The 22236-nt window shown below is 37.6% G+C and overlaps 1 protein-coding gene across 3 annotated transcripts in view; it reads left to right on the forward strand.

Annotated features, from left to right (window-relative positions):
- podn (podocan) overlaps positions 1-21365 on the forward strand; it is a 46079-nt gene extending 24714 nt beyond the window's left edge. For all 3 annotated transcript variants that reach the window (XM_022664245.2, XM_049462744.1, XM_049462743.1), the window contains 6 exons: positions 5676-5785; positions 5960-6116; positions 7912-8027; positions 9676-10333; positions 13353-13501; positions 20932-21365. In XM_022664245.2, the coding sequence (XP_022519966.2) occupies positions 5676-5785; positions 5960-6116; positions 7912-8027; positions 9676-10333; positions 13353-13501; positions 20932-21091 (1350 nt within the window). In that variant the 3' untranslated portion in view covers positions 21092-21365. The remainder of the gene's footprint in view (positions 1-5675; positions 5786-5959; positions 6117-7911; positions 8028-9675; positions 10334-13352; positions 13502-20931) is intronic.
- Positions 21366-22236: the final 871 nt, after the last annotated feature.

A 22236-nucleotide genomic window follows, 5' to 3' on the forward strand; every position in this document is an offset into this window, starting at 1 on the left:
GGCATCTCTCTGTGGCGTTAGAGCAGCAGCACCTCTGATAAAAAGGCACTGAGGAGAGTGGTAATGATAGCAGAGAGGATTATTGGGTCCACGCTGCGACCCCTTGGAGACCTGGCAACACAGCGCTGCCTGATGAGAGCAACTAACATCATTAAAGACCAAACCCACCCCTCCCACGGACTGTTCTCTCTTCTGCCCTCAGGTAGAAGATACCGTAGCCTGACATGTAGAACCACAAGATTCCAGGACAGTTTTTATCCTATGGTCATTAGGCTGCTGAACACCACTAAACTTTAAGCACTACCTAAGGTGCAATATATTAGTGCATATAAGAAGGTGCAATATGATGTGTACGTGTGTGTTTTCTCTCACTCTCCTTCTTCTTCTCTCTCTCTCGTGTCTATTTATTTATCCAGTGTCCTTGTATTGTGTTTTATGTCCGTGACTTCACGATGCAACGTAATTTCGTTCTGCAATGCATCTTGATGTGGTGCTAAATGACAATAAATATTGAATTTAAAATACTTCACGGCACTGTACGTCACCTCTGTTTAAAGTCAAAGCTCCAAAAAACACTTTATAGATTTGGCATTGAAGAGTTTGAAGTAACGTAAGGTGCAAAACTCATTTCTTTGTAGCTCATCACAAAGGCAGTGCCAAAAGGCTTTAACTACACTGAGTTGCTGTACCGCTGAGTGAGTTTGTGAAAGAAAAAACGTTAAGGTCACGGCCTTGAAATAGGAGCTCGAACAAGGACATGATGAATGCTTTGCAGAGCACGCTAAACCTCTGAACGTGTTCCCACGTTTGTTTTAAATTTGACTGATGGGAAATGGAGCTTGATGTTTTTGTTGGGCATTAGACAGCATAGTTTTCCTTCCCGCTCACATCTGCCAGCAGGTCTGCTGTGTACTGCAGCCAAATCGCTTCAGTTCCTCTCAGAGCTCTAAACACATCCAGGCTCTTTTGTAAGGGGCAGGATAATGGTCGGATTTAAAACGATTGTTCAGCCAAAAAATCTAACTTTTAGGTTTTCACCTTATCTCCCCAAACCATGTAGAGGTGTTCAGTAATCGCTGATAGACTTGCTTTATACCGTACATGTGCTTTCTGACACAGCGTGACTCACTGTTCTAGAACATCCCAGCTGAAAAATCAAGCTTATTGCCAAGCATAGACTCTCACATTTTGTACTTCTTTTTTTTTTCTTTTTTTGTCATACTTACATTTTTAGGTTATCGAACAAACTTTAAAACAGTATTAGACAAAGACAAAGAGTAAATACAAAAAACTTTACTTGGATGGTCCATTTAATGATGCTCAACTGACATTCAGCTAACATTCAATGGCATGTCTATTAAATGCAATTGAACTGAATAGTAAGGGTTAGATTTTAGGGTTGATTAAGGGTTAAGGTTAAGTGTAGGGTTAGATTTTAGGGTTGATTAATGGTTAAGGTTAGGGTTAGGTGTAGGGTTAGATTTTAGGGTTAATTAATGGTTAAGGTTAGGGTTAAGTGTAGGGTTAGATTTTAGGGTTAATTAATGGTTAAGGTTAGGGTTAAGTGTAGGGTTAGATTTTAGGGTTGTTTAAGAGTTAAGGTTAAGTGTAGGGTTAGATTTTAGGGTTGATTAATGGTTAAGGTTAGGGTTAGGTGTAGGGTTAGATTTTAGGGTTAATTAATGGTTAAGGTTAGGGTTAAGTGTAGGGTTAGATTTTAGGGTTAATTAATGGTTAAGGTTAGGGTTAAGTGTAGGGTTAGATTTTAGGGTTAATTAATGGTTAAGGTTAGGGTTAAGTGAAGGGTTAGATTTTAGGGTTAATTAATGATTAAGGGTTAGGGTTAAGTGTAGGGTTAGATTTTAGGGTTAATTAATGATTAAGAGTTAGGGTTAGTGTAAGGGTTAGATTCTAGGGTTAATTAAGGGTTAAGGTTATGGTTAAGTGTAGGGTTAGATTTTAGGGTTAATTAATGGTTAAAGTTAGGGTTAGGTGTAGGGTTAGATTTTAGGGTTGATTAAGGGTTAAGGTTAGGGTTAGGTGTAGGGTTAGATTTTAGGGTTAATTAATGGTTAAGGTTAGGGTTAAGTGAAGGGTTAGATTTAGGGTTAATTAATGATTAAGGGTTAAGGTTAAGTGTAGGGTTAGATTTTAGGGTTAATTAATGGTTAAGGGTTAGGGTTAAGTGTCGGGTTAGATTCTAGGGTTAATTAAGGGTTAAGGTTATGGTTAGGTGTAGGGTTAGATTTTAGGGTTGATTAAGGGTTAAGGTTAGGGTAAGGTGTAGGGTTAGATTCTATTTTGAATCATTTACATTCAACATGTAGTTAAGTTGCAGTTAATAGACACTCAGTTAAATGTCAGTTGAGCATCAACGAGGCCATCAAATGGACCATCCAAGTGAAGTGTTACCCAGCTTTTAAATAATGATTTCATTCATTAATGGAAAAAAACTTGATGATCTCCAGGACAGGAAACATATTTTGTGGACTGAAAGGACAAAAAGGTAACATTTTGGGGGGTGTCTGGTGTAAAACTAACATATAATTTAAGGAAAAATAACATCATATTGATGAGACAAACATGGCGGTGGTACTGTGATGGTCTGAGGCTGCTTTGCTGTTTCAGGACCTAAACAACAAGGAGAATATCCGGCCATCAGTTCTCGACCTCAAGCTGAACGGAACTTGGGTTCTGCAGCAGGACAATGATCCAACAAAAAAAAAACCCTGCAAATCCACCTCTAAATGGTTTAAAAGAACAACAAAATGATCTTATTTAGGCAATTTGTGTAGTCACACTTGTAAGCAAACTGATGACTAAATTAACTCTTGGGTAGCATAATATACATTTTCTTTTGGGTTAGATGAATTAGCTGGCATTAGAAATCTGAAAACTGGCCAACCACCTATATCATCCTGGCCCTAATGGTTGACGTGTGTTCAGGACAGTCATGCTGGAATTTACTGTGGACAAAATGAGGACTTAATAAAGGCTGCTACTGCTTTTTTCCCGCTATTTCACATTAATAGCTATAATTCTTTTATTATTAATTATAAATTTAAAATAAATATTTAATGTATTTTTTATATTTTATTTTATATTTTATAAATGTATATACATTTATATATAAAATCTAAACATTTTGTAACACAAAAATACACAAAAAGCTCTACAAACATTTTTAATCTAGGAGATTATAAAAAATAAACGTTTTCTCCTAACAAATTTAATTATTTATATTTTTTGTTTATTTTTTACTTTAATCCATTAGTATTTTTTGTTCTTTGAATGGCCATATATAATATTTATATTGGTAATACTACTGTACATAATGTAATACAAAGTCATTCATTCGACTTTAAAAATTTAAAAATTTAACATCCTGAATAATCAAACCAGAATAGTCTACCAAAATAAGCTAAACCCCATGCACTGATAGCTTATGGCAAAAGCACAACCAGACAGGAAATCAATCATTATTGATCATTATTGTTGGATATACAGTAGAGTTGAACTGTCTGCATGTATTTGAAATTTATGGAAATACAAACAGGATGCAACAATTCAGTTAATTGTCAATAAAGGACATTTCCTTATTTTTATGGAACAGGTGGCAACCTAGACTAGGTCATACAGGCAGTTAGCATGATGCTAACTAAAGGCTACTGGCTTCTATTACTTACTAGCTATGTTATCTCTGTAACTTTAGTTAAAAACAACAGGGGGATGGCTATTTTTGGGACAAGGGCAACTCCTTTTTACAGAATTAATGCTTTAACATGCACACACACACACCCACTCACCCACAAACACAGCACACACACAAACCCTATGGCTGCTAAAATGCCTCATGCCAGCTCTCTCTGTTAATCGCTGTGCTGTTTGTGCCAGGCTGCTGCTGGCTCTGACGCTTGTTTCCTCTTGCCAGATTTATGGCTGGCCGACTTTTAAAGGGTAGCAGCGAGGGGAAAAAGATCCCGCAGGATCTTTGGGGGATTTGCAGAGTGCTAGCTAAAGCCTCACAGACACCCGCTGAGGGGGTAATCCCACACACAGACAGACTCAACAGGGTAGACAGGAAAGGCTATAGAGTAAAGAGAACTGTCTATACTTCTACAGAACTCTCTCTCTCTCTCTCTCTCAGTACAGCCTCTGCAAACATCAGGGCATTGGAATCAGAAAGGGTTTATAAGGAAAAAGCAGTTAAAGAAGTTATAGAAGTGAGGGGATCTGGTAGTCTTGGAAAGAAGGGGTGGGCTTATAGCAGCAATTAAACTGACGTAAACGGTGACGTCATACAAAATCATGCTTTTTTTTTTTATAATACCATAATGTGCTATGCTATATGCTAGGCTGATAAATAGGAGAGTGCTGCCTTTTAAAAGATAATCAGAACAGAAAGATTTTACACATGTCTGTCTTATGTCTATGTCTATATTATGTATACATATACACAAATATCATGCCAGATTACAGATTTATAAAAAAAAAATTATATATATATATATATATTTTTTTTTCACATTAATTAACAAGATTGAAGATTTAAGATTTTTATTGTCACGTCACAGAGTACAGGTGTACATGTGAGTGAAAAACTTTCCCTCCAATTCCCACCAATGTGCAGAGAACAATATTTACAAGAAGAAGAACAAAATATAATATAATATAAAATAAGATATACAGTATCATATAGTACATAAACAGTAACTTTAAAGTTTAAACAATACACACAATACACTCTACAACAATACACATAATAATATGTCATGTGACTAAGAATGTAAAGCATTAAAGTTTCCAGATTAACTTCATGCATTAATGCTTATTTTTTTAGGCAAATATAAAAAAAAAAATTATAAAAATTTATGATGACAAAATGAATGACATTAAGTAAGTTAACGCATGCAGTTAATGTGAAAACTTTAACACCTCTTTTTTTGTAACGTGAATTAATCACATGACAACATAAACAAAATTATGTACGTTAACGCATGCAGTTAATATGAAGTTGAACACAAGTTATACACGTTACAAAATGAACAAAATTAAGTAAATTAACACATGCAGTAAATCTAAAACTTTAGTGTGTTCATTTTTTTCATGCTAAATAATTCAGTAAGTTAATGCATGCAGATAACTGGGAAATTTTATTGTGTTAATTTTTTGAGCGTGAATTATTAAACATGAGAAAATAATCAAAATTGAGTAAGTTAACCCATGCAGTTAATCTGGAAACTTTATCAATTTAATTTTTTTTTAAAGTTTGCTCAGCAGTGGTTTTCATCTTGGCACTCTTTCTTATCGTGGAGTCATGAACGCTGATTTTTGGATGTTGTTGTGGGTTTGACCTCTTGGATGAGTCGTCACTGCGCTCTTGGGGTAAATTTGGTCCATTCCTGGAAAGGTTCAGCATTGTTTAAATTTTTCACCACTTTTTTGTGGTTTGATTTTCCAGACTGATATATCTCAATTACTTACTTTCTCATTTGTTCCTGAATTGATATCGGCATGATGTCTAGCTTTTGAGTATCTTTTGCTCTACTTTGCTTTGTCAGGCAGTGGCTAGAGTTGAGAGTGGCTGTAGTTTCACATTTATTGGAACTGAGAGCTATTTCCTGGGATACTGTGAGGAAACTTGTCTAATTATGTGCAACATTGCTCTTGTGCAGCTCACAGCAGCCCCCAAGCACCTCCCTCCTGCACTGGTCAGCGCCGACTTTGCAGCCAATCAACTCACCAAGATCTTCCCCTACACCTTCGGTCAGAAACCTGTGCTGAAGTATGACAATCACTTAATACCTTCCAGTTATTAAAGAATTTTTACTGTTTTAGATTTATCTCTGCTTTTACATAAGTATTTTTACACACTGTTAAAAAGTGAATTTACAGTATATTAATAAGGATGTTTGTGTGTGGTAAATAGAGGCATGCCTAATTTGTTGTCTGTTCTCAGGTCAGTGTATCTCCATAACAACAAGCTGACGGATGCAGGTTTACCTGAGGGAATGTTTAATGGTTCAGACAACCTGGAGGTGCTCATCATGTCCAGCAACTTCCTGCGCCTCGTCCCCAGGGGCCTGCCCTCTGCTCTCTACCGTCTACATATGAAGGTAACCTCTCGGAACTAGTCTCCCACCTAGAGCTGCAGTAACTTGGTGCTTACGCTCATTTGTCCAATTATTTTAGCTTTTCGCTGAAATGGAAAAGCTGAAAAAACTGCACATTTTTCTGGCAGCTGGGAAAAAAACACAAAAATACTTAACGGAAGAATCAGTAATAAATGTGAGTGTGTGAAGAAGCTACAGGAGTCCAATTTACAAACACTGGATAGAGTTTATAAAGTTTTCTGCCCCACCTGCTCCTCCCCAGACACAAGGCTCATACAGGATGCCAGATTGGCACGCAGTGGCAGGCGACGACGAATGTTACTCTGTAGCTGATCAGTGAAAATATACGTTTCAGTGTCCAAAAATGCCTATAAGTGGGTGGAGTTTAATTAAATCCTTGTGGAGTTGGGCTGTATTTATTGTGTTTTGTATTTAGTATTTTCATCTCATTTGTTTAATTTCAAATCCAAATAAATTCAAATAATGAAGATGTGTCACTGTCCAAACATTAATAGGTCTAACTTTTTTATTTCAAATTTTTCCCATTTTCTCCCCAATTAACACGACCAATTACCCAACCCACTCCTTAGGACTCTTAGGCTAGTGATGCCCCAACACACCAGGAGGGTGAAGACTAACACATGCCTCCTCCGATACATGTGAAGTCATCCACCGCTTCTTTTCGAGCTGCCGCTGATGCAGCATTGCCGAGTAGCATCACAGCGCACTCGGAGGAAAGCGCAGCGGCTCGGTTCCGGTACATCAGCTCACAGACGCCCTGTGCTGCAGACATCACCCTAGGTGATGTGGGGAGAGAGCGCCATCTACCCACCCGGAGGGAGCAGGGCCAATTTTGCTCCCTCTGAGCTCTTTGCTTAATTGCAAAGCTGCATGAGCGGAGGTTCGAACCTGCGACCTCCCGCTCACAAAAATACTTAAGGGAAGAATCAGTAATAAATGTGAGTGTGTGAAGAAGCTACAGGAGTCCAATTTACAAACACTGGATAGAGTTTATAGAGTTTTCTGCCCCACCTGCTCCTCCCCAGACACAAGGCTCATACAGGTTGCCAGATTGGCAGGCAGTGGCAAGCGACGACAAGTGTTACTCTGTAGCTGATCAGTGAAAATATACGTTTCAGTGTCCAAAAATGCCTATTACTACTAAAAGTGGCTAGTGGTGGTGGTACATTATCCAGGTATGATTAACAACCCTTACTGAAGCTCAGTGATTACCTGTTCAGCAGAAAAATAGCCAGCTCGTCCATTTCCATGGCTGGTTAATGAGATACAAAGTCATAGTTATGAGATGGTTAGTCATTCATTTGAGATACTTATTCATAATTATGAGGTGAAAAGTCATCCTTATGAGATACTAAGTCATCATTATAAAATACAATACAAATACTCATCATTGTGAGATACGAAGTCTGGGCGTATTATCTCATAATTATGACTTAGTATCTCATAATTATGACTTAGTATTTCATAATTATGACACAGTTTCTCAAAATAAGGACTTAGTAGCTCATAGTTAATATTTAGTATCTCAAGTGAGGACTCAATATTTTATAATAATTACTTAATATCTCATAATAGGAAACGCCTCAGAAGTCAATGCTCAAAGATTTTTTTTTTTTTGCCATTTCTTTCTAAATATCTTCAGTTGCCATTTTTGTTCACCATTGCCTTCACTAAGGATTCCCTCTATATAGAACCCTTTTATGAAGAACCATTGCCTTTACTAATGAACCATTGAAGAACACTTTTGATAAAGATTCTTATTTTTCTGCTCATTTAGAACAACAAGCTGGAGAAGATTCCGGCAGGTGCGTTTGAGAACCTGTCTCAGCTGAGAGAACTTTACCTGCAGAACAACCTCCTCAGCAGTGACGGCATGGACAACACCACCTTCAGGTCAGAGAAAACCAGCTGCAGCTCACCAAATGAGCATTAACACAACTCTACACACCATCAGCCAATCAGAGGCTCCCAAAGACACTCAGTAGTTAGATCAGGTGAAGTGGATTAAGGCTGGTTTTAAAGTTAGATCTGAAAGGGAAGATAGCTCTTTAGAACAGCCTGTTATGGCAGATGTTTAACACATTTAATGCCTTGCCAAAGTTCCATTTAACTCACATTTGTGTTTGTTTAACTCCATAAATTGTTATGCAATAAAAAGAGTTACAAAATTAATTAGAGAAATATTTGTCAATTGATATGACTGTTTATTATTGAATTATTATTTAGGGGTGTTAAGCTTGTGTTTTTGGTTCCTAATACAGGATCCTAAAACATCCCTGCTTACATCCTGCCAGTGTATTTTTCCATTACATGGAAGCTTTAATTCTGCATTGCAGTTCTCAGTGCATTGCCAGCACAATTTACAGTACATACAATGGTAACTTGCTCTTATAACCTACAACACTTGGCTAGGTAATCAACCATTATATGAAATATAATGGAATACCCAATGGAAGGTTAGGACTGGTGTGGCACGTCCATTATGCAAATAAATGATGCTAAACATTCCACTTTCAGTAATGTGCTAAGATATGTGGATTTTACCTTGGTGTCTCAGCTGTTCAATTGTTTTTTGTAATATTTACTGAAAATATGGGTTAACTTCATCCAAACAAACTGAGGGCAATTTGTTGCTTGAAAGTATTGAGTAGATTCTACACTTAGTTTTTTAGTCTATGTTTGGATAACAGGATGGTTGTCTCCAACCAAAGAAGTGAAATAAGTGGGTGGAGTTTAATTAAATCCTTGTGGAGTTGTGGGCTGTATTTATTGTGTTTTGTATTTAGTATTTTCATCTCATTTGTTTAATTTCAAATCCAAATAAATTCAAATAATGAAGATGTGTCACTGTCCAAATATTAATAGGTCTAACTTTTTTATTTCAAATTTTTCCCATTTTCTCTCCAATTAACACGACCAATTACCCAACCCACTCCTTAGGACTCTTAGGCTAGTGATGCCCCAACACACCAGGAGGGTGAAGACTAACACATGCCTCCTCCGATACATGTGAAGTCAGCCACCGCTCCTTTTCGAGCTGCCGCTGATGCAGCATTGCCGAGTAGCATCACAGCGCACTCGGAGGAAAGCGCAGCGGCTCGGTTCCGGTACATCAGCTCACAGACGCCCTGTGCTGCAGACATCACCCTAGGTGATGTGGGGAGAGAGCGCCATCTACCCACCCGGAGGGAGCAGGGCCAATTTTGCTCCCTCTGAGCTCTTTGCTTAATTGCAAAGCTGCATGAGCGGAGGTTCGAACCTGCGACCTCCCGCTCATAGTGGGTCTAACTTTTAATATGATTTCTGTGTAGAAGAAATAGTCAAAAGTATAAAATGGCCAAAAGCCACATTTACAAATTCTGATAATATTCCAAGTGTAATTATTCCCTAGGATGGTCTGAACGAAGGAATATGACATCAAAGCAAGATATCTTCTTTTAACTTTTTACATACTCAGAATAGAATTAGAGTCTTATAACTGTGATGATAAAAATGATAAAGATGAAGCTAAATGAACTAACTAAGCTTTGATGTCTCTCAGTCATTTGACCAGTCTGGAGTACCTTGACCTGTCCAACAACAACCTAACCGACGTCCCCAGTGGTCTGCCCCGAAGCCTGGTGATCCTCCACCTGGAGAAAAACTCCATCAACCGGATTCCAGCCGACGCCCTGACGCCCATCCGCAACCTACAGTACCTCCTGCTCCACAACAACCGCCTACGCGCCCGCGCCATCGACCGCGACGCCTTCCGCGGCCTGAAGCGCCTGCACACACTCCACATGTACAACAACCTGCTGGAGCGCGTCCCCCGTGGTCTGCCCCGTCGCGCCAAGACCCTCATGATCCTGCACAACATGATCAACGAGATCAGCCGCGATGACCTGATCAACCTGCACACACTGACCGAACTCAACCTCAGCTACAACCGCCTGACCAGCGCAAAACTGCACCGCGAAGCTTTCCGCAAGCTGCGACTGCTGGAGACCATGGATCTGTCAGGAAATAAACTGCAGGCGCTGCCCATGGGGCTGCCCAAGAGCCTGCAGGTGCTCAAGGTGAAAGACAATCAGATCGAGGCGGTGCCAGAGGGGGCGCTAGCCGGCATGGCCAAGCTAAGAGAGTTTTACCTGTCCAACAACCAGCTCAAGATCAACTCCTTCTACCAGGGGGCGTGGCAGGAGCTGAGCTCGCTCACGGTGAGACAAAGGGGTTGGATTAGTGCCCGATCAGTAGTAAACCATCACATTTCAATTTACATTTCAATTCAAAGAATATGAAACTTTTGTGGTAAGTACTAAGAAATTTTAGATTTTTTAGTGGGTCTTGGCTGTTCAGTTTATGTAATATTTACTCAAAATACGGAGAAAACTCAACCCAAACAAAGTGAGTGCAAACTGTTGCTTCAGATTTATTGTGCAGATTTTACAGATGTTACTTTTTACAGCCTATAATTTGGTAAGATTTAGGAAGCTTCTGCATGTGGTAGATTTATGTGATTTTGCTTGGTGTTTAGTCTCAAAACAAAGCAGTAAATTCCTGGGAAACATCTTAAATATAGCTAAGCTATCCATTTTCCCTTTGAATGTTAATGTTAGTATTTGATAACTTAGCATGAATTTGATAACAGCAATAGATTAGTAGTTCTATTGCACAACAAAAGAAACGAAAGGCAAATTTGAGAGCATGGTAAATCTCATTTCACCCCTTGCCCTCTCCCCTACCACCCCTCATCTATCTCCATCATTTTGTGCGTTCACAGCTAGGGGATAGGGGTAGAGGGGCAGGAAGTGTTAGGGCTATATGAAATGCACAATCACAGGTAAGATGCTCCAAACCAAGGAACCCACTTGTTTTATAACATTCATTGCATTATCTTTTATTATCATAGTTTTATACTGTTTCAGTGTATTATAGTCATTTTCTTACCCAATACACAGAAATAATACACAAAAATAAAAAAAATAAGTCACAGGACATGCTTTTATTTTAGGAATGAAAGGAAAACAAAATGCAGAAAAAGAAAAAGACACACATCTGAATGCTACAGCAAGTAATGGGTGGTTGGCCCTATCTTTTAGGTTATGTCTGGATCATGGTTGCCACCTTTAAAAGCCGCCATATTTTTGTTTCTGATATAAAAATGTGTCCTGCGAAGTTTGACTCTGTTAAAAAAGTCCCTGTACATCTCAGTAGCTAGCTAGCAAACTAGCTAAATTTCCCGTTCCACCTTAAATGTTGCAGCAGTTACATTCTGTCTCGAGGCTGTTGCATGATTTAAGGTGGACCATAAGGTGAATCTACATAGCAAATATCTAACTTCAGCTATCCTATCTAATTTTGACTACATATCAGGTTCTTGAAGTGTTGTCCCATTTCTTTCTTTTTCAAGGTAAAAAAGGCACGGGGAAGGTATACAAAACAAATGAGAAAATGAAATGGGCTGAGAGATTTAGTCAAATGAGATCCTGATTTTTGTTGTATCTGGTGTGATACAACATAAGCAAAAAAAAAGTCTCAGTCCAAAAATAGCTGTCTACCAGACAAAAAGAGTTTTTGAAATGAAATAGATGAAATGAAAAATAAATAAAAATAAATCAAAGTTTAAGGAAAAAACAGTGAGGCTTTAAAGTTTTGACTATGCAAGATAACCCGACTGAACTTCCTGCTTTGGCTTTGGTCAGAAAGCTGATTTAAGTGATTTGAAACCCTTCACCAGCATATCTCATCCTCCCCCAGTCTAAACTCCAGTCTGATCTGGTCAATTCTTTTTGTCTTAACTAATGGACCTGAGCACCCGCTGTTCCACCAATCACGAGTGAGTGGTGTACGTCCTTAAGGCCAACCTGACCTAAGATAAAGACTTTAGGTCTTAACTTGTTTGATTAACCTGTACTAATAAAAAAAAACAGGCACCATACATTTCTCTATGTGTTAAGATGTATAGACAATGATTTTGCAGATATTTTTTGCATATATTGTCAGATAGTCCACAGAATACTGATTAAATGTAGAGTATTCATACCAGCTCTGAGAAGAGGCCTTGAAGCCAGTGTCAGCCAAAATAAAACACAGACACATATGATTTTTTTACCCATGGTTTTACCCATACCTATGAACCCCTTTAAAATAATTAATCAAGGATCATAAAGTTAAACTGGATAGCATATTGATTATACTAAATATTAATTGAGATAAAATACAGATTATTTATTTAATAGAAAATAGAACACAGTATGCTATACTGTACTCAATATACTAAAACTTCTCAATATTCTTTCAGACCCATGTTCAGGTTGATCAGCTGTAATGGCGGTAAATTGTATGTTCTAAGAGTCTTAACCTCTGGTTGATGTAGCATAGTGGATAACAACTCCGACTTCACTTTGGCAGACCAGGGTGCAGTTCCTTCATTCTTTCTTTAACTGTAAGATGAAAAAAAATCCAAAATGAGGAAAAGACCCCTAATTCTACATTCCCTACCGATGTAACATCATTCACATATACAGTACACAGTCACTCTAGAATAAAATATCTGCCACATGCTAGAAGAAATGTAAATGTGGGGCATCCTGGATGCATCTCTTCGCTAAAAGTCACTGTCCTAGAAAACGTACGGTACCACTTAGTCATAAATGAATAACATAAAAAGCAGCTAGTCGTTGATGTGACCTGGGAACGGAAAACCTTGAGGTAAAAAGCACATAAAAAGTGCATATAAACAGCTGCAGCTTTTTGGTTTTTCCTAAAATGTCACAAGCCACCACTGCTTGTGATTTTGAAAGGATTTGCTTTTCATTCAAAATATTGCTTTAATCAAATTGCCCCAAAAAAACCCCAAACATTTAAATTGTTTTGTCTACTTTCTCATGATACGGTTACTTAGCATTTGAAGGCTCCCAGTGCTGTTATATCCTGACTGAAGTTCAGCCCTAATTTGGCTTTGCAAATTGGCTCATGACTCATTACCCAATTGTGAATGGAAGATTACAGAGAGAAACTAGATTCAATCAGATGAAATAATCAGGCACGCTGTGAATCACCTAGTGTGGAAAAAACATGTTTGTTTTCCACATCAGTGAAAAGAGAAAGTGGGTGATTTAAGTGCTTTGCCTCTTAATTGCAGAACATAATAAATACAGGAAATGGTGTGTGTTAATGTGTAATGTGTCTCTGTGTTTCTGTATGTGTGTGTGTATATGTGTGTGTGTGTGCCAGACACTAGACTTGTCCAGTAACCTGTTGTCGCACGTCCCCGCTGACCTTCCGGAGTCCTTGGAGTTCATCCACCTGCAGCACAACAGAATCAGCAGCATCCCACCCACGGCCTTCCTCACCACTCCTAACATAAAAGGCATCTTCCTCAGGTCAGAACATACAGTACACACACTCATACAAGCACTCAGCAGAGAATTTCACAAGTCAGACAAAGACAAGCCCAAGTCAAGTCACGACTCAGTATACCATTTATTAAACATAAGTGTTGTGGCATAAAAAGCTCTAATATAATATATATATATATATATATATATATATATATATATATATATATACAGCTCTGGTAAAAATATGAGAACTTCAGTTTCTGAATCAGTTTCTGTGATTTTGCTATTTATAAGTTTATGTTTGAGTAAAATGAACACTGTTGTTTTATTCAAAAAACTACAGACAACATTTCTCCCAAATTCTAAATAAAAATATTGTCATTTACAGCATTTATTTGCAGAAAATGAGAAATGGCTGAAATAACAAAAAAAAAGATGCAAAGAAAACAAGTTCATATTCATAAAGTTTTAAGAGTTCTGAAATCAATATTTAATGGAATAACCCTGGTTTTTAATCACAGTCTTCATGCATCTTGGCATTTTCTCCTCCACCAGTCTTACACACTGCTTTTGGATAACTTTATTTCACTCCTGGTGCAAAAAAATGAGCAGTTCAGCTTGGTTTGATGGCTTGTGATCATCCATCTTCCTCTTGATTATATTCCTGAGGTTTTCAAATTTGGTAAAAAAACAATAAACTCTAATTTTATTTAGGTATTAGGTACACCTAATAATTTTTAGGTGGTCTCTTATTTGTTTACAGAGCTGTATATCTATATACACTCATCATCAAAACAATAGTTGCATCCAGAAGCAAGTGCTGGATTGCAAGACTATGCAGAAGGCAGATAAAGGTTATATGGAGCAATACATGATTTAAAAATTGGATTAATATTGGCAACACTCTCCATTCTAAGACATCTGGCATATGTAATGCAACGTAGATGCACGTAGAGGTTCCTAATGGTGTCTTGCAATAATCCATTCCGTCCATCTAATATTCTGGCGGTGAGGAGCTGTAGTGTTGATAGCTTATTATAAGGGCGATGGTGCAGGCAATGTGGTTGGCCATGGCAAAACATCTGCATCTCTTGAGATGGCAGCAGTTTGTGGGTTAGCATTGTCTTGTTGGAATACCGCACCAGAGTGTGCATTCAAGCAGGACCACATTAATGTAACCTTGATATTGGCAACATTTTCCATTGCGAGACATCGTGTCATAAGGATGCAAATAATATGCCTTTCGTGGTTCAAAACACACAACACTAATTACTAATTACAAATTGTCTTAGTTAATTATGGATGTTTTTTGGTGTAACATGAAATAAACCAATCGGTGAGTAACTTGCCGTTTCTTTTAAAAGTCAGTTGTGCATAGCGCACAAATGTTCTCAAGATAGCAATGAACGTCTGACGGTTGACTATTGTCAGGGTTGTAATTAGTATGTGGTGCTCCTATGTTTTCCATTGCCAACATAGCAATGCACCAAAAGTTTACATGAATACACCTCATTCGAAACAACCACGCCCATCAGTGTAGATATATTCGTAAGCATCTTTGATATTTTAACAATGCAGGCTGTTGGCATGGTGTAAGATAGCAATGAGCTAGGGATAGGGCCCATAGTCTAGGGTGACTTTAGGGTAAAGAACTATATTTTATGTAGCTGGAATAACGGCAGGCTATGCTATGCTGCTTTGGTTACACCTATCGGCAATCCCTGATATTATTCTTACTCAAGCCAATCATTTAGATGTGTTACAAAATGCATAAATAATATATATGATAATAATCTAAAAATGAAAAAAGTAACGTTATGCAACCTTTACACACTGTGTCTGGATAGTGGAAAGACATGTATTGTTCACGTATCTTTCTGGACAAGTGAAAGTCGACTCAGGAGTAAATGTGAAGAATTTTATTTCAAGCCTTATGTAACTTTGTATGCAACTTAAGTTTCTTGTTCTCGAGTTGCTAACTAGAGTGCCCATCTCTGCATAGCTTGTACTGTATAGCTGCTAAATCAGACATCTCAATTGCTCAATTTTAGATTAATTCCCAGATTGATTGAGAAAGCGTGTCCAAACTTTTGACTGGTACTGTAGATGTAAAACCCATGTCAACCTGCAACCCAGCAAGCCCACATGTCACCCATGTGACCCGTGTGAGCCCCACGTGAAAATGTTGGCTGGGTAAAATGGAAAAGTTACAGAAAGTGCTTGTCAGTGTCCACATACTTATGGACCTGAGTGGGTACAATTCATAGCGTGTGTGTTATGTGATCGAACACACTGCTGAGATAAAAAAATATGTTTGTGTGTGTGTGTGTGTGTGTGTGTGTTTGTGTGTGTGTGCTGATAAATGGCTTTTGGATGATATCTCCTCCTCTGAGTACTACATGATCCTCTGAGCATTAAGGCATCATTTAGCTGATAGCTCACTCATCCTTATATAATACCATTGTTTTCCATCCTGATATCTCTCATATTCACTCGCTCACGCTCTCTCTCTCTCTCTCTCTCTCTCTCTTTCTCTTTCCCTCTCTCTGTCTCACACAAACACACACACACACACACACACACACGCTAATGAAGTTGTGTTATGTAAGCTGTGCAGTGGGAGAGATGAGATGTGTTATTTTTCTGCGGCTTGGCTGTAATGACTTGTCTGACTCAGTTGTTTGACTGTACAGCCAGTTGTGTCCCTGTTTATTGAACTGAATCTTTTTCTCTCTTTCTCAGGCTAGAGAAGCTGTACCCAATCTTAAAGTGATGATGCAGTAAAACAGCACATTTTCTAGGTCACATCCAAATCTGTCCTATCATATTTCTCTGATTTTGCTATTAATAGTTTTATGTTTGAGTAAAACGAACATTGTTGTTTCATTCTATAAACTATGGACAACATTTCTCCCAAATTCTATATACAAATATTGTCATTTAGAGCATTTATTTGCAGAAAATGAGAACTGGCTGAAATAACACAAAAGATGCAAATAAAACAAGTTCATATTCATGAAGTTTTAAGAGTTCAGAAATCAAAATTTGGTGGAACAACTCTGTTTTTTTAATCACAGTTTTTATGCATCTTGGCATGTTCTCCTCCACCAGTCTTACACACTGCTTTTGGATAACTTTATGTCTGCACTCCTGGTGCAAAAATTCAAGCAGTTCAGCTTGGTTTGCAGGCTTGTGATCACGCACTGGAACATCTGTTTGCATCCTTTCTCTTTTTCTCTCTTTCTCAGGCTAGAGAAGCTGTACCCAATCTTAAAGTGATGATGCAGTAAAACAGCACTTTTTCTAGGTCACATCCAAATCTGTCCTATCATATTTACTATAACTACACATTAGGGTTTAAAATTACAGCCCCAAATGAGAAAAAAAAATAGATTTTTCACATTAGATTTTGATCGAACCACAAAACAGTTTTGCATTTTGTCTCAGTCTGTTCAAAATGAGACAACAGCAAATTTGGATTGCTTTAATTTTTTTCTGATTTAGCTAGGCTGATTGTCCCGCCCATTCAGCTGCCACTCAGCTGTATATCCCCTACCACTAGTGATGCCACAACTCCCCCACTCTTTATACACATAAAAGGATGTGCAGCAGTGCACAAATCCAACGTTTATATCAACCAGAGACTGTAAAAAAGATGGACGCCGTGTCGCCGTTCCCATTCATTCAATAAAAATAAAGCCAAAATCTTCCTCCATGTTGGCGATCCTGAAACCTGCTGAAATAGAAGTTCCTTATAGTGTCTTTTAATATGCACCGTATAATCTAGTGCAACTTATGTATGAAAATAGACCAGAAAATTTGCCTGATTTACAAAAAAAAGAAGAAAAAAGATGTATAATGACATATTAACATTCATTTTTAAGTTGTCTGACCAGCGGAGGATGGGTCCCCCCTTATACTGTATTAATTAATGTATTGATAGTACATTTGATAGTATAAGGTACTACCTGAGCCCTGGTTCCTCACAAGGTTTCTTCCTTCTCCAGCTCTGAGGGAGTTTTTTCTTGCCTCTGTTGTTCACTGGAGGTTCTGTATTGTATTTTCAATGTTTTCTCTGGTTCTCTGGCGACAAGGCTTCAGCTTTTTGTAAAAAGCGCTATATAATTAAATTTGAATAGATTTAATTTATTTTATATTATGGCATTTTTTTTTCTTCACAAAATTTGCTTGGACCCTTGTGTGGTGTTCATATTTTTGTTACTCGTTTACTTTGTTACTTGTATTTAATTCAGCAAAATTAAGCAATTTTACATTAAAACGCTTTACACATGCTTGCTTCACCTAAATTGCAAGCAATATAAACAGTTTACATGGTTAATATTTGCCCTTTATCTTTCTTATGTTACATTTCTTTCAAAAAGTGCTACTCTTTTTTTTATTAGTTTTTTAATAAAATGTAAAAGAAAATGAATTAAACTCAAGATATGAGTAGAAAATTAGTTTAGTTTCAAATTTACAAATGAAGCAATGTTTATTAGCCCTTGGCCAAACATACTGTATGTAATATAAATGTGTAGGGGGGGGGGGGGGTGTACAGTGTGTGTTTATTGAAAATGTGTTGAGCCAATGCCAATGAGTTTGAGTTAGAAAATTTTTTTTTTTTTATATCATTTGATGAAAAATGAAAACCACACAAGGGTTAAACCATACAGACCAAACCATATCATCCTATATATTGCCTTTGTTTACGATATCTGTCTTTTGCAGTGTTTGATAGATGTTTGACAGTAAGGGTGTGAATATAAAAGAGCGTTTCTGCTTTATGGCAGCAGATAAACACAAACCTTTTGGCATCATGTCTAATGCCAGCCAATAGCCAGCATAAGTCTTAAAGCAGCGGAACAATACTTTTGGGATGAGTTGTGGATCATCCAATGTCCTGAACTCACTAATTGTCTTGTCATTGAATGCAATTAAAATCTTCACAACAGTGCTCCACAATCTCCACAATCAAAATGCTGTCCGTGGACAATAGAGGCAGTTATTTCAACAAATGCAGGACAAACTTTTTTAATAGCCTTGATTATTGCAGGAAACAGTGTTTGATACATGTGTACATATAGTGTATCTGCTGGATCTGTGAGGGCACAGAGGGCTTTCTAACTCTGTGTCCTTGAAAGTGTCGGGAGCGCTTCCGACTGCCTCCATCTCCGCTCGGTTCAGACATGCACACAGTCACAGTGCTTCAATTCAGTCTAATAGGAAATGGACTGATTGACCTCTACAGTTTGAGGCAGCAGCAGAGCTCCTGCGCATGTTCGTTGCTCAGTGGGAGCAGAAAAGAACTAAACATAGCAGCTTTTAAAGCTTTTAAATCATACTGACGCACGCAAAAGTTAGCCTCAGCTTAGTTTCCATCAGGATGGTGATTACTTTATGAAAAGTGCCCAAAAACATCTAGCCAATCACGTCAAAACTTCTTTTAGAATATTAAAGAACATTCAATTACAATGATTAACAAAACTGCCAGTCTTTCTAATTAAATACAAATCATGAACAAACCTCAAAGCATGGAAATAATTAAAAATGAGTAAATATTATAGAAAATGCCTCTAAAAACAGCAACGTTCTGCTAGCTGGAATGACATTTATTTTTTATTTATTATCTGTATAGTAATATATTTGTTAAAACTCTATTTTTTGTAACAACTTTGTGTAACACTTTATTTGGATGGTCTATTATAGATGCCTCATAAATGCTCAACTAACATTTCACTGAATATCTATTGAGTGCAGCTTATCCTTAAGTTAAATGTAAATTATTCTCTACAGATTCTAACCTCATACTTGAGCCTAACCTCAACCATTAATCAACCCTAAAACCTTACCCTAAACCTGAAATCTAACCCTAAACCTGGCCTTAACCCAAACCTTAACCTAAACTCAAAATCTAACCCTAAACCTGGCCTCAACCCAAACCTAAACCTAAACTCAAAATCTAACCCTAAACCTGGCCTCAACCCAAACCTAAACCTAAACTCAAAATCTAACCCTAAACCTGGCCTTAACCCAAACCTTAACCTAAACTCAAAATCTAACCCTAAACCTGGCCTCAACCCAAACCTAAACCTTAAATCTTACCCTAAACATGCCCTTAAATCTAACCCTAAACCTGGACTTAACCCCACCCTTAGCCTAAACCTAAAACTTGGACATAACCCAAACCTAAACCTAACACTTAAATATAACCCTAAGCCAGGCCTTAAAGCTAGCCCTAAATCCGGCCTTAACCCAAACCTTAACTTAAACCCTAAATCTAACCCTAAGCCAGGCCTTAAATCTAACCCTAAATCTGACCTTAACCCAAATGTTAAACTAAACCTTAAATCTAACCCCAAGCCAGGCCTTAAAGCTAACCCTAAATCTAACCTTAAAGCTTACCCTAAACCTGGTCTTAACCCAAACCCTAAATCTTACCCTAAACCAAAAATCTAACCCTAAACCTTAAATCTAACTTTAAACTGGCCTTAACCCAAACCTTACCCTAAACCTTAAATCTGTCTTTAAACCTGGCCCTAAGCCAAACCTTACCCTAAACCTTAAATCTAACCCTACACTTGGCCTTAACCCAAACCTTAACCTACCCCTTGAATCTATCTTTAAACGTGGCCTTACCCCAAACCTTAACCTAAACCTTAAATCTTACCCTAAACCAAAAATCTAACCCTAAACCTGGCCTTAACCCAAACCGTAACCTAAACCTTAAATCTAACTTTAACCTGGCCTTAACCCAAACCTTACCCTAAACCTTAAATCTAACCCTACACTTGGCCTTAACCCAAACCTTAACCTACCCCTTGAATCTATCTTTAAACGTGGCCTTACCCCAAACCTTAACCTAAACCTTAAATCTTACCCTAAACCAAAAATCTAACCCTAAACCTGGCCTTAACCCAAACCGTAACCTAAACCTTAAATCTAACTTTAACCTGGCCTTAACCCAAACCTTACCCTAAACCTTAAATCTGTCTTTAAACCTGGCCTTAACCCAAACCGTAACCTAAACCTTAAATCTAACCCTACACCTGGCCTTAACCCAAACCTTAACCTAAACCTAAAATCTAGATTTAAACCAATATTGCTACTTAAGTAAGGCAACAAAATATTTGTATACCTAAATATTTGACACCTCTGACACAAAAAAAAAACGAACTGTAAAATAATGTTTGCTGAAGTATTAAAGTATTTGTGGTATTTAAGTATTTTAAGGACTACATCCCAAACAGTAAAGCATGGTGGTGGCAGCATCATATTGTGGGGCTGCGTTTAAGGGAAATTGCTGAGGAACTTTCCCCTCTCTCTTTTGGTTGGTAGAATTATTGTTCCTCCTCTCCCCATCACTCAATGTAAGCAATGCTAGGCACCGGGAACCATGGGCAGGACAAATGGATTGACAGTGTCTCTCTCTGTCTCTCTCTCTCTCTGTCTCTCTCTCTCTCTCTCTCTCTCAGGTTTAACCGTCTCTCGGCTGTCTCGGTAGCGGAGGAGTCCTTCGCTCACCTCTCTAAGCTGCAGGTGTTGGACATCGGTCACGGCAACATCACGCCCATCCGCAGCCGGGCGGAGGAGCTGGACGAGGACTACGTAGAACAAGAGGAAGAGGAAGAGTAAAATGAGGAAGGTCAAGAAAAATAAAAACAGGTGCTGCTGAAATAAAGCAAGTCACAGTTTAAAAGAGATTTCTCCTATTTTAACCCCTAGAAGTTAAGAGTTATTGCCAGTAACATTGAACAGAACGGTGCATATTAAAATAATACACCTTAAAATAATATGGAAATCTGATATGTTCTCTCATATCCAGCTTGCATTTGCCACATACTGTATGTACTATATTTGCCAAATTTGACTTTTTTGTAAATATGGGACATATATGTACAAAAAAATAAAAAAAAAAGTACAAATAATTAATATTTACTAATATGTTTACTACATTTTTGTACATATATAATTTTTTTATATTGTATACATGTTTAATCCATTTATTTTGCATATGGGTCCAATATCAGAGTAAATATATAGACCTTTACAGGGGAAAATCCTGTCCTGCTGAAAATGCCAGATTATCACACCAGTAGTTGGCCAGTGTACCAATCCAGGGTGCATGATATTTTTGTCAGTGAGCGTATTTTGAAGCACTATTTTTTTATATACAACTCTGGAGAAAAAAACAGATGGATTCAGTTTCTGTATCAGTTTCTCTGATTTGGCGAACAACATTTCTCCCAAATTCCAAATAAAAATATTGTCATTTAAAGCATTTATTTGCAGAAAATGAGAAATGGCTGAAATAACAAAAAGATGCAGAGCTTTCAGACCACAAATAATGCAAAAAAAAAAAGTTCATATTCATAAAGTTTTAAGAGTTCAGAGTTTCATGCATCGTGGCATGTTCTCCTCCACCAGTCTTACACACTGCTTTTGAATAACTTTTTGCCACTCCTGATGCAAAAGAGCAGCATCTTTCTTTTGATTATATTCCAGAGTTTTTCAATTTGGTAAAATTAAGGAAACTTTTTAAGTGTTTTATTTTATTCCAGAGCTGTGTGTGAATATATGCCAATATATCAGATTTCCATATGGATAAAGAACCTTAACCCTAAGTACAAACAACACATCATCTCTGTCCAATGACAAACAGGTATCTTTAGAACAGTGACTTTACAGGAGAGAGAGAAAAAAAACGTAACTTTTAATGAAATCAGTGTAAAAAGAGTTTATTTCAGGTAATTGTGGAGAATTTCTATTGGTCTATTCAT

Source organism: Astyanax mexicanus, chromosome 13, assembly GCF_023375975.1.
Source record: "Astyanax mexicanus isolate ESR-SI-001 chromosome 13, AstMex3_surface, whole genome shotgun sequence".
NCBI lineage: Eukaryota > Metazoa > Chordata > Actinopteri > Characiformes > Acestrorhamphidae > Astyanax > Astyanax mexicanus.